The following is a 12,441-nucleotide window of genomic DNA, read 5'->3' on the forward strand; positions in this document are numbered from 1 at the left end:
GGCAGGGTGGCCCGAAAAAGAAAAACTTTCACCATCATTCACTCCATCACTGTCTTGCCAGAAGGGTGCTTTACATTACAGTTTTTAAACTGCAACATTAACACCCCTCCTTCAGAGTGCAGGCACTGTACTTCCCATCTCCAGGACTCAAGTCCGGCCTGTCGGTTTCCCTGAACCCCTTCATAAATGTTACTTTGCTCACACTCCAACAGCATGTCAAGTATTAAAAACCAAGTTTACACTAACATGTATTAAGTTAGCAATAGAATTAGGCATTAAAACAATAAAAAAGCAAAATACACACACAGTACACTCATTATTTACCTCAAAATATTCGTAGTCTTAATGTAGGGCAAAAGGTGAGTAGTATTTACTCTAAGATGGGAATTTCCCAAATTCCTTCTATCCTGTACCAACTGAGCCCACAGAAGTCACCGCGATCATAAAGTCACTTAAAAATAACTCGGGGAATCTGTCTCACGTCCCACCATTATTGTACAAGCGAGCGGCCCATGTCCTTTCGCATGCTATTACATCACTTTTTAACAAGTCACTAGAAACTAGCACTTTCCCGACACTACTCAAGACAGCAAGGGTTACACCAATACATAAAGGTGGTGACCCTACAGACGTAAACTATGGGCCAATATCAAACTTACCACTGCTATCCAAGATCTTCGAGAAACTCGTGCACAGGAGACTATATTCATTTATAACGTCACAAAACATACTCAACCTCTGCCAATTTGGATTCAGGAAAAATAAGAGCACTAATGATGCAATTTTAAAAATGCTAGACCTGCTTTACACAGCATTGGAAAATAAGGAATATCCGCTAGGATTTTTTATTGACCTAAGAAAAGCATTTGACACAGTAGACCACGGCATCCTACTCCACAAACTTGACCACTATGGTATAAGAGGCCATGTGCTTGCATATTTTAAATCCTACCTTTCTAATTGGTATCAGTATGTCACCATTAAAGACACAGCCTCATCAATACAGCCACTTGATACTGGAGTTCCGCAGGGAAGTGTCCTTGGACCCCTGCTCTTCCTCATTTACATCAATGATCTTCCAAACATATCCCAATACCTGAAACCCATTCTCTTTGCTGACGACACGACTTATATCATCTCCCACCCTAATCTTGCCACCCTCAACACCATTGTTAATGAGGAACTGCTCAAAATATCGACTTGGATGACAGCCAATAAACTTACACTTAACACTGGCAAAACCTACTATATTATGTTTGGTAGCAGAGCAGGTGCTGCGCAAATTAACATTAAGATCGACAACACACTAACTGCCAGACATAATGAGGGCAAATTCCTAGGCCTATACCTTGATAACAACCTGAATTTCAGCACCCATATCCAACACATAACCAAAAAAGTATCCAAAACGGTTGGGATCCTCTCCAAGATACGATACTACGTGCCGCAAAATGCCCTTCTCACACTGTACCACTCACTTATTTATCCATACCTCACCTATGCTATTTGTGCTTGGGGATCAACTGCAGCAACACACCTAAAGCCAATAATAACCCAACAAAAAGCCACAGTAAGAATAATCACTAAATCCCATCCCTGGCAACACCCCCCCCCCCACTCTTCATAGATCTAAACTTACTCCCTGTTCAGAACATCCACACTTACTACTGTGCAATCTACATCTACAGGACCTTAAATTCCAATATTAACCTTGACCTAAAATGCTTTCTTGATAGTTGTGACAGGATCCACAGGCATAACACCAGACACAAACATCTCTATGACATTCCCCGTGTTCGACTAAACCTTTACAAAAATTCAATGTATTTCAAAGGACCTAAAATCTGGAACACCCTACTTGAAAACTCTAGAACTGCAGACATATTCATCACTTTCAAAACTACAGTTAGAAAACATCTTATCTCCCTGATCCACCCCGACAACTAACTACATGGTAACCACCTGGTGGTTCACAATTACACTCACTCACCCACTGACTATAAACCCAGAAATACTAATCTTAATCTTAAAATAATAAATCCTAACTAGTCATAATTTTGCCTATGATACTCCAATATAGACACCTTGTATTGTGCCAAAACAAAAGCATTCACATTGCTAAACTCACAAATTATGATGTAGTCACTTAGCCTTAATACCATAATCTGTAAGGATTTAATGTTATTTATTTATTTATTTAATAATTTGAACATACACACAGAGGTACAAAAAAATACAGGTAAGAGCAGCATGCCAAAGCCACCTGTATGCATAGCATTATGGGCAGGCTTAAAATTAACTTAAGATTACCTAAGCAATGATGTAATCAGTGATAAAACATTATTGTAAACAGATAACAATAAAGCACAAATGAGTATTACAAAGACAGGTCATATGGTTGCATGCATTGCTGTACATTCAGTAGAATGAAGTATTCTGTTTGGTAGTGTATTTAAAAAATAACAAAGTTAGATTGGGTCTTAGGTTTAACATTTATGTGATATAATTGTGAGAAACATTTAAGATATACAATATATAAGGTTCAGTTATTCAGTATTTATTTGGTTTTGGGTGAGTAAGTGATCTTTGAGAAGAGACTTGAATTTATAAACAGGTAGTGTTTCTTTCATATATACAGGTAATGAATTCCAGATTTTAGGGCCTTTTATGTGCATTGAGTTTTTGCATAGCGTGAGATGGACACGAGGAACATCAAAGAGTGATCTGTGCCTTGTGTTATGGTCATGTGTTCTGTTGAGGTTGGCAAGATGTTTGAGGGGAGGGTTAATATCAGAGTTAAGTGTTCTATGTATGTAATAGGTGCAGTAATAAGTATGGATGTTGTGTATGGTGAGTAGGTTTAGTGTTTTGAATATTGGTGGAGTGTGCTGCCTGAAGTGGGAATTTGTTAAGAATTAATCTAAGTCTGCTCGAAATGCCTAGCCATGCTAGATGTCCTAGTGGCCCCCTCTGTAATTAGTATTTTATAACATGTAAACCACACAATACCCAAAACCTGTAAACCCCACACTGTAACCCTTATAGAGAATAAACTTGAATTGAATTGAATAAGAAGTTAGGTGTGGTAGCCCTCCTGGCCACCCCACCCATATATAATATACTACAATGATGCTTAAAGCTCCATAGAGTGATAAAATACATATGCAGTACACTCATTACTTATCTTAAAATATTTGTAGTCTTAATGCAGGGTGAAAGGTAAAAAGTATTTACAGTATTTGTAGAAAGTAGTGTGGTAGATAGGGTAGTGTAGGTAAGCCAGACTGGCCACCCCACCCACTATGTAAACAAACAGACAATGCATCTGGTTATGGTTCATAAACATTCACACAAACACCTTACATTGTGTACAACTTGTCTCCACAGTGGTACAGTAGAATAAATAAAGACCAACACTTCCAGTCTCATGTAATTTTTAGAAGGAATGATGCTCTGACATTATTATTATTATTATTACAAATTATTATGTTATTATTATTACGAGTTATTATTATTGTAATCATAAAAAAGAAGCACTAAACCCACAAGGGTATTGAATTGCTATATACAGAGTGATGGCATATGAAAGGAATATTTATCTACAGTTATCTCCCAGTGTTTAACTAGAGAAAACATAATTCTTCCAACACTCCTACAAAGCCTCTCTGTAAATAAATCTCCTATTTATGTCAATTTTTATTCTCTGGGTGTATGTATAATGTTTACATGCTATGTAACATGTTTCTTATATAATTTTGAAGAAAATGTCGTAGATGGATTAATGAAAATGTCTATATTAACGTAAAATAAGACATTTAATTTACCCAAGAGAGATTATTATTATATACGTAGTACATAGTAGTAGTAGGTTGGTAGACAGCAACCGCCCAGGGAGGTACTACCGTCCTGCCAAGTGAGTGTTAAACGGAAGCTTGTAATTGTTTTACTTGATGGTAGGATTGCTGGTGTCCATTTTTCTGTCTCATAAACATGCAAGGTTTCAGGTACATCTTGCTACTTCTACTTACACTTAGGTCACACTACATATACATGTACAAGCATATATATACACACCCCTCTGGGTTTTCTTCTATTTCCTTTCTAGTTCTTGTTCTTGTTCATTTCCTCTTACCTCCATGGGGATGTGGAACAGAATTCTTCCTCCGTAAGCTATGCGTGTTGTAAGAGGCGACTAAAATGCCAGGAGCAAGGGGCTAGTAACCCCTTCTCCTGTATAAATTAGTAAATTTAAAGAGAAACTTTTGTTTTTCTTTTTGGGCCACCCCACCTCAGTGGGATACAGCTGGTATGTTGAAAGAAAGAACATAGTAGTGGTAGGTTGGTAGACAGCAACCACCCAGGGAGGTACTACCGTCCTGCCAAGTGAGTGTAAAACGAAAGCCTGTAATTGTTTTACATGATGGTAGGATTGCTGGTGTCTTTTGTCTGTCTCATAAATATGCAAGATTACAGGTACATGTTACTACTTCTACTTACACTTAGGTCACACTACACATACATGTACACGTTTATTTAGACACACTCATCTGAGTTTTCTTTGATTTTATCTTAATAGTTCTTGTTCTTATTACTTTTCCTTTTATATCCATGGGGAAGTGGAATAAGAATCTTTCCTCCGTAAGCCATGTGTGTTGTAAAAGTCAATTAAATGCCAGGAACAATGGGCTAGTAACCCCTTTTCCTGTAATGATTACTAAAAAGAATAAAAGAAAACTGTCAAAGTGGGATGTCTGAATATGTGTGGATGTTGTGCAAATGGTAAGAAAGAGATGATTGTGGATGTTATGAATGAGAAGAAGCTGGATGTCCTGGCTTTAAGTGAAACAAAGTTGAAGGGGGTGCGAGAGTTTCAGTGGAGAGAAATAAATGGGATTAGGTCAGGGGTTTCAAATAGAGTTAAGAGCTAAAGAAGGAGTAGCAATAATGTTGAAGGATAAGCTATGGCAGGAAAAGAGGGACTATAAATGTATTAATTCAAGGATTACTGGAGTAAAATAAAGGTTGGATGTGAAAAGTGGGTTACAGTAAGCGTATATGCACCTGGAGAAGAGAGAAGTGTAGAGGAGAGAGAGAGATCTTGGTAAATGTTGAGTGAATGCATGGGGAGTTTTGAACCAAGTGTGAGAGTACTTATGGTTGGGGATGTCAATGCTAAAGTGGGTAAAAATGTTGTGGAGGGAGTAGTAGGTAAATTTGGGGTGCCAGGGGTAAATGAAAATGGGGAGCCTTTAATTGAGCTATGTGCAGAAAGAGGTTTGGTAATAAGTAATACATATTTCATGAAAAAGATTATAAATAAATATACAAGGTATGATATAGCACGTAATGAAAGTAGTTTGTTAGATTATGTATTGGTGGATAAAAGGTTGATGTTTATAGAGGAGCAACTGATATATCGGATCATCATTTAGTTGTAGCTACAGTTAGAGTAAGAGGTAGATGGGACAAGAGGAAAATGGCAACAACAAATAAGAGAGAGGTGAAGGTGTATAAACTAAGGGAGGAGGAAGTTCGGGTGAGATATAAGCAACTATTGGCAGAAAGGTGGGCTAGTGCAAGTATGAGTAGTGGGGGGGGGGAGACAAAGAGGGTTGGAATAGTTTTAAAAATGCAGTATTAGAATGTGGGGCAGAAGTTTGTGGTTATAGGAGGGTGGGTGCAGGAGGAAATAGGAGTGAGTAGTGGAATGATGAAGTAAAGGATGTGATAAAAGAGAAAAAGGTAGCTTATGAGAGGTTTTTACAAAGCAGAAGTATTATGAGAAGAGCAGAGTATATGGAGAGTAAAAGAAAGGTGAAGAGAGTGGTGAGAGAGTGCAAAACAAGAGCAGATGATAGAGTGGGAGAGGCACTGTCAAGAAATTTTAATGAAAATAAGAAAAAAATTTGGAGTGAATTAAACAAGTTAAGAAAGCCTAGAGAACAAATGGATTTGTCAGTTAAAAACAGAGTAGGGGAGTTAGTAGATGGGGAGATGGAGGTTTTGGGTAGATGGTGAGAATATTTTGAGGAACTTTTAAATGTCGACGAAGAAAGGGAAGCGGAAATTTCATACATTGGCCAGGGAGGTATACCATCTTTTAGGAGTGAAGAAGAACAGGATGTGAGTGTGGGGGAGGTGCGCGAGGTATTACGCAGAATGAAAGGAGGTAAAGCAGCTGGAACTGACGGGATCATGACAGAAATGTTAAAAGCAGGGGGGGATATAGTGTTGGAGTGGTTGGTATTTTTGTTTAATAAATGTATGAAAGAGGGGAAGGTACCTAGGGATTGGCAGAGAGCATGTATAGTCCCTTTATATAAAGGGAAGGGTACAATAGAGATTGTAAAAATTATAGAGGAATAAGTTTGATAAGTTTACTGAGTATACCAGGAAAAGTGTATGGTAGGGTTATAATTGAAAGAATTAGTGGTAAGACAGAATGCAGGATTGCAGATGAGCAAGGAGGTTTCAGAGTGGGTAGGGGATGTGTAGATCAAGTGTTTACATTGAAGCATAGATGTGAACAGTATTTAGATAAAGGTAGGGAAGTTTTTATTGCATTTATGGATTTAGAAAAGGCATATGATAGAGTGGATAGGGGAGCAATGTGGCAGATGTTGCAAGTACTATATGGAATAGGTGGTAAGTTACTAAATGCTGTAAAGAGTTTTTATGAGGATAGTGAGGCTCAGGTTAGGGTGTGTAGAAGAGAGAGAGAATACTTCCCGGTAAAAGTAGGTCTTAGACAGGGATGTGTAATGTCACCATGGTTGTTTAATATATTTACAGATGGGGTTGTAAAAGAAGTAAATGCTAGGGTGTTCGGGAGAGGGGTGGGATTAACCCTTAAACGGTCCAAATGTATATATACGTTCACTCGCGTAGCGCCCCAAATTTTTTGAGGAAAAAAGAAATCTTTTCTTTTAAAAGGAAAAAAGAGCATATGGTACCCAGGCATACCCAATTATTTTAATATGGAACACAGTGAGTGCACACACCTATTGTCTCATGTCTAGGTGACTCAGGCTTATTGTGGCAATGTTGAATGAATGACAAAGAAAACATAAAAATATGTTTGGGGCGCTACGCGCGTGAACGTATATACATGTATACGTTTGGACCGTTTAAGGGTTAAATTATGGGGAATCAAATTCAAAATGGGAATTGACACAGTTACTTTTTGCTGATGATACTGTGCTTATGGGAGATTCTAAAGAAAAATTGCAAAGGTTAGTGGATGAGTTTGGGAATGTGTGTAAAGGTAGAAAGTTGAAAGTGAACATAGAAAAGAGTAAGGTGATGAGGGTATCAAATGATTTAGATAAAGAAAAATTGGATATCAAATTGGGGAGGAGGAGTATGGAAGAAGTGAATGTTTTCAGATAATTGGGAGTTGACGTGTCGGCGGATGGATTTATGAAGGATGAGGTTAATCATAGAATTGATGAGGGAAAAAAGGTTAGTGGTGCGTAAAGGTATATGTGGAGTCAAAAAACGTTATCTATGGAGGCAAAGAAGAGAATGTATGAAAGTATAGTAGTACCAACACTCTTATATGGATGTTAAGCTTGGGTGGTAAATGCAGCAGCGAGGAGATGGTTGGAGGCAGTGGAGATGTCCTGTCTAAGGGCAATGTGTGGTGTAAATATTATGCAGAAAATTTGGAGTGTGGAAATTAGGAGAAGGTGTGGAGTTAATAAAAGCATTAGTCAGAGGGCAGAAGAGGGGTTGTTGAGGTGGTTTGGTCATTTTGAGAGAATGGATCAAAGTAGAATGACATGGAAAGCATATAAATCTATAGGGGAGGGAAGGAGGGGTAGGGGTCGTCCTCGAAAGGGTTGGAGAGAGGGGGTAAAGGAGGTTTTGTGGGCGAGGGGCTTGGACTTCCAGCAAGCGTGCGTGAGCGTGTTAGATAGGAGTGAATGGAGACGAATGATACTTGGGACCTGACGATCTGTTGGAGTGTGAGCAGGGTAATATTTAGTGAAGGGATTCAGGGAAACCGGTTATTTTCATATAGTCGGACTTGAGTCCTGGAAATGGGAAGTACAATGCCTGCACTTTAAAGGAGGGGTTTGGGATATTGGCAGTTTGGAGGGATATGTTGTGTATCTTTATACGTATATGCTTCTAAACTGTTGTATTCTGAGCACCTCTGCAAAAACAGTGATAATGTGTGAGTGTGGTGAAAGTGTTGAATGATGAAAGTATTTTCTTTTTGGGGATTTTCTTTCTTTTTTGGGTCACCCTGCCTTGGTGGGAGACGGCCGACTTGTTGAAAAAAAAAAAATATTTATTTATTTATTCTAAACTTAACAATAATGAATCCATTCATCAAATACAATACAGTACCTTATTCACAAAGAAATATTTCCAGCATTCTTTCACACAGATACTTCTACAGTTTATTAGTGTTTCCTCTTGTCATCTTCACTGCTAATTTCAAAATATTTTCTTTTTTTACACCCCCTCTAATTTGTATATATCATACCATTACTATTTTTTATAACGGTATAGCATATACTGTATTTCTTAATTTTGTCGAGTACCAATTTTGTTCACTTCCTTTAAACTTTTTTTTAATGTTTCTTTAAGTGTGGGCTAGGAGTCAATAAACAGAAAAAAAATTATGAAATATATCACAATCAGTTAAATGGTGGAAAATGGCAATGGGGTAAAAAAAAAAAATAACAGGGCAGATTTGTTATTTTTCAGTAGTGTTTAAACTGGTGGATAAGACCAATCACTCAACTACCATCAACTAATAAAAATTACAGAACTCACTGTAATAAAGCTTTAAATGCTTCTGGTTGAACATCTAAAATTTCAACAGGTTTATCAATCTCTGCCATACCACCATAGAACATAGCTTCAAACACCGGTGATGACATTGCCAAGAGGAGGCGGTGTCCTCGAAGAATCTGTAAAATATCAAACTTTATAGTTCCAAAACATTTATAAATTACAGAATACAATGAGGAATACTGTAATTTATAACAGCTCATTTTACACAGGGAAGAAAGTGCAGTAAAAATAAGAGATAAATGGTCATAAATTTTCACATCTCATTAGTGTATTTCAACAACCAAATACAGTGGAACCTTGGCTTACAAATTTAATCCATTCTGTGACCTTGTGAGCATCCCGATTTGCTCATATGCTGAGTCAATTTTCCTCATTTAAATTAACTGACGTGGCATTAATCCGTTCCACCGGAATTCCTGCTCTCAGGAGGCACGACAAAATATTTTAATATGATGCTAATATCAACTCTACAGCTTATTTATCTATCACAAGTCATCTAATTTCACCATCACTCAAGGAATGCACAACAGGTGCATCATTGTCAATGTTCAGCATTTCTTTGATGTCGGCTTCCTGTAACTCCATTAGCACATAGGCAAGGTGCATAAATAGAATTGTCAATGCTTATTGCTTGGGTATGTTTATTCTGTTAGTGGGTTGGATCTGTGAAGGACCTACCTAGTATGGGCCAACAGGCCTACTGCAGTGTTCCTCTTTTCTTATGTTATTACATGTATGTACCCATGACACTAATCAGACCCAGCCCTTCCCATTCATATATTTGTCCAATCTCTTTTCAAAGCTACCCAAGGTTCTATCGAAGCTAAAACCTTGGGTAGTTTCAAATTTAGGGTGGATAAATACATGTAGGTAGTAGGTTGGTAGACAGCAACCACCCAGGGAGGTACTACCGTCCTGCCAAGTGAGTGTAAAACGAAGCCTGTGATTGTTTTACATGATGGTAGGATTGCTGATGTCTTTTGTCTGTCTCATAAATATGCAAGATTACAGGCATGTCTTGCTACTTCTACTTACACTTAGGTCACACTACACATACATGTACACATTTATTTATACACACTCATCTGAGTTTTCTTTGATTTTATCTTAATAGTTCTTGGTCTTATTAATTTTCCTTTTATATCCATGGGGAAGTGGAATAAGAATCTTTCCTCCGTAAGCCATGCGTGTTGTAAAAGTCAACTAAAATGCCGGGAACAATGGGCTAGTAACCCCTTTTCCTGTAAAGATTACTAAAAAGAATAAGAAGAAGAAAATTGTCAAAGTGGGAAGTCTGAATGTGCGTGGATGTTGTGCAGATGATAAGAAAGAGATGATTGTGGATGTTATGAATGAGAAGAAGCTGGATGTCCTGGCTTTAAGTGAAACAAAGCTGAAGGGGGTGGGAGAGTTTCAGTGGAGAGGAATAAATGGGATTAGGTCAGGGGTTTCAAATAGAGTTAGAGCTAAAGAAGGAGTAGCAATAATGTTGAAGGATAAGCTATGGCAGGAAAAGAGGGACTATAAATGTATTAATTCAAGGATTATGTGGAGTAAAATAAAGATTGGATGTGAAAAGTGGGTTATAATAAGCGTGTATGCACCTGGAGAAGAGAGAAGTGTAGAGGAGAGAGAGAGATTTTGGGAAATGTTGAGTGAATGCGTGGGGAGTTTTGAATCAAGTGTGAGAGTAATGGTGGTTGGGGATTTTAATGCTAAAGTGGGTAAAAATGTTATGGAGGGAGTAGTAGGTAAATTTGGGGTGCCAGGGGTAAATGTAAATGGGGAGCCTTTAATTGAGCTATGTGTAGAAAGAAATTTGGTAATAAGTAATACATATTTTATGAAAAAGAGGATAAATAAATATACAAGGTATGATGTAGCACGTAATGAAAGTAGTTTATTAGATTATGTATTGGTGGATAAAAGGTTGATGGGTAGGCTCCAGGATGTACATGTTTATAGAGGGGCAACTGATATATCGGATCATTATTTAGTTGTAGCTACAGTTAGAGTAAGAGGTAGATGGGAAAAGAGGAAGGTGGCAACAACAAGTAAGAGGGAAGTGAAAGTGTATAAACTAAGGGAGGAGGAAGTTCGGGTGAGATATAAGCGACTATTGGCAGAAAGGTGGGCTAGTGCAAAGATGAGTAGTGGGGGGGTTGAAGAGGGTTGGAATAGTTTTAAAAATGCAGTATTAGAATGTGGGGCAGAAGTTTGTGGTTATAGGAGGGTGGGGGCAGGAGGAAAGAGGAGTGATTGGTGGAATGATGAAGTAAAGGGTGTGATAAAAGAGAAAAAGGTAGCTTATGAGAGGTTTTTACAAAGCAGAAGTGTTATAAGAAGAGCAGAGTATATGGAGAGTAAAAGAAAGGTAAAGAGAGTGGTGAGAGAGTGCAAAAGGAGAGCAGATGATAGAGTGGGAGAGGCACTGTCAAGAAATTTTAATGAAAATAAGAAAAAATTTTGGAGTGAGTTAAACAAGTTAAGAAAGCCTAGGGAAAATATGGATTTGTCAGTTAAAAACAGAGTAGGGGAGTTAGTAGATGGGGAGATGGAGGTATTGGGTAGATGGCGAGAATATTTTGAGGAACTTTTAAATGTTAAGGAAGAAACAGAGGCAGTAATTTCATGCACTGGTCAGGGAGGTATACCATCTTTTAGGAGTGAAGAAGAGCAGAATGTAAGTGTGGGGGAGGTACGTGAGGCATTACGTAAAATGAAAGGGGGTAAAGCAGCTGGAACTGATGGGATCATGACAGAAATGTTAAAAGCAGGGGGGGATATAGTGTTGGAGTGGTTGGTACTTTTGTTTAATAAATGTATGAAAGAGGGGAAGGTACCTAGGGATTGGCAGAGAGCATGTATAGTCCCTTTATATAAAGGGAAAGGGGACAAAAGAGACTGTAAAAATTATAGAGGAATAAGCTTACTGAGTATACCAGGAAAAGTGTACGGTAGGGTTATAATTGAAAGAATTAGAGGTAAGACAGAATGTAGGATTGCGGATGAGCAAGGAGGTTTTAGAGTGGGTAGGGGATGTGTAGATCAGGTGTTTACATTGAAGCATATATGTGAACAGTATTTAGATAAAGATAGGGAAGTTTTTATTGCATTTATGGATTTAGAAAAGGCATATGATAGAGTGGATAGAGGAGCAATGTGGCAGATGTTGCAAGTATATGGAATAGGTGGTAAGTTATTAAATGCTGTAAAGAGTTTTTATGAGGATAGTGAGGCTCAGGTTAGGGTGTGTAGAAGAGAGGGAGACTACTTCCCGGTAAAAGTAGGTCTTAGACAGGGATGTGTAATGTCACCATGGTTGTTTAATATATTTATAGATGGGGTTGTAAAGGAAGTAAATGCTAGGGTGTTTGGGAGAGGGGTGGGATTAAATTATGGGGAATCAAATTCAAAATGGGAATTGACACAGTTACTTTTTGCTGATGATACTGTGCTTATGGGAGATTCTAAAGAAAAATTGCAAAGGTTAGTGGATGAGTTTGGGAATGTGTGTAAAGGTAGAAAGTTGAAAGTGAACATAGAAAAGAGTAAGGTGATGAGGGTGTCAAATGATTTAGATAAAGAAAAATTGGATATCAAATTGGGGAGGAGGAGTATGGAAGAAGTGAA

The 12,441-nt window shown here is 38.0% G+C and overlaps 1 protein-coding gene across 6 annotated transcripts in view; it reads right to left on the bottom strand.

The window, feature by feature from the left end:
* Positions 1-12,441, bottom strand: part of LOC128694032 (BTB/POZ domain-containing protein 6) — an 80,063-nt gene that overhangs the window by 56,008 nt on the left and 11,614 nt on the right. For all 6 annotated transcript variants that reach the window (XM_070090800.1, XM_070090796.1, XM_070090802.1 and 3 more), the window contains exon 4: positions 8,788-8,924. In XM_070090800.1, coding sequence (XP_069946901.1) covers positions 8,788-8,924 — 137 coding nt within the window. The remainder of the gene's footprint in view (positions 1-8,787; positions 8,925-12,441) is intronic.

The sequence above is a fragment of the Cherax quadricarinatus genome, chromosome 33 (assembly GCF_038502225.1).
Source record: "Cherax quadricarinatus isolate ZL_2023a chromosome 33, ASM3850222v1, whole genome shotgun sequence".
Lineage (NCBI taxonomy): Eukaryota > Metazoa > Arthropoda > Malacostraca > Decapoda > Parastacidae > Cherax > Cherax quadricarinatus.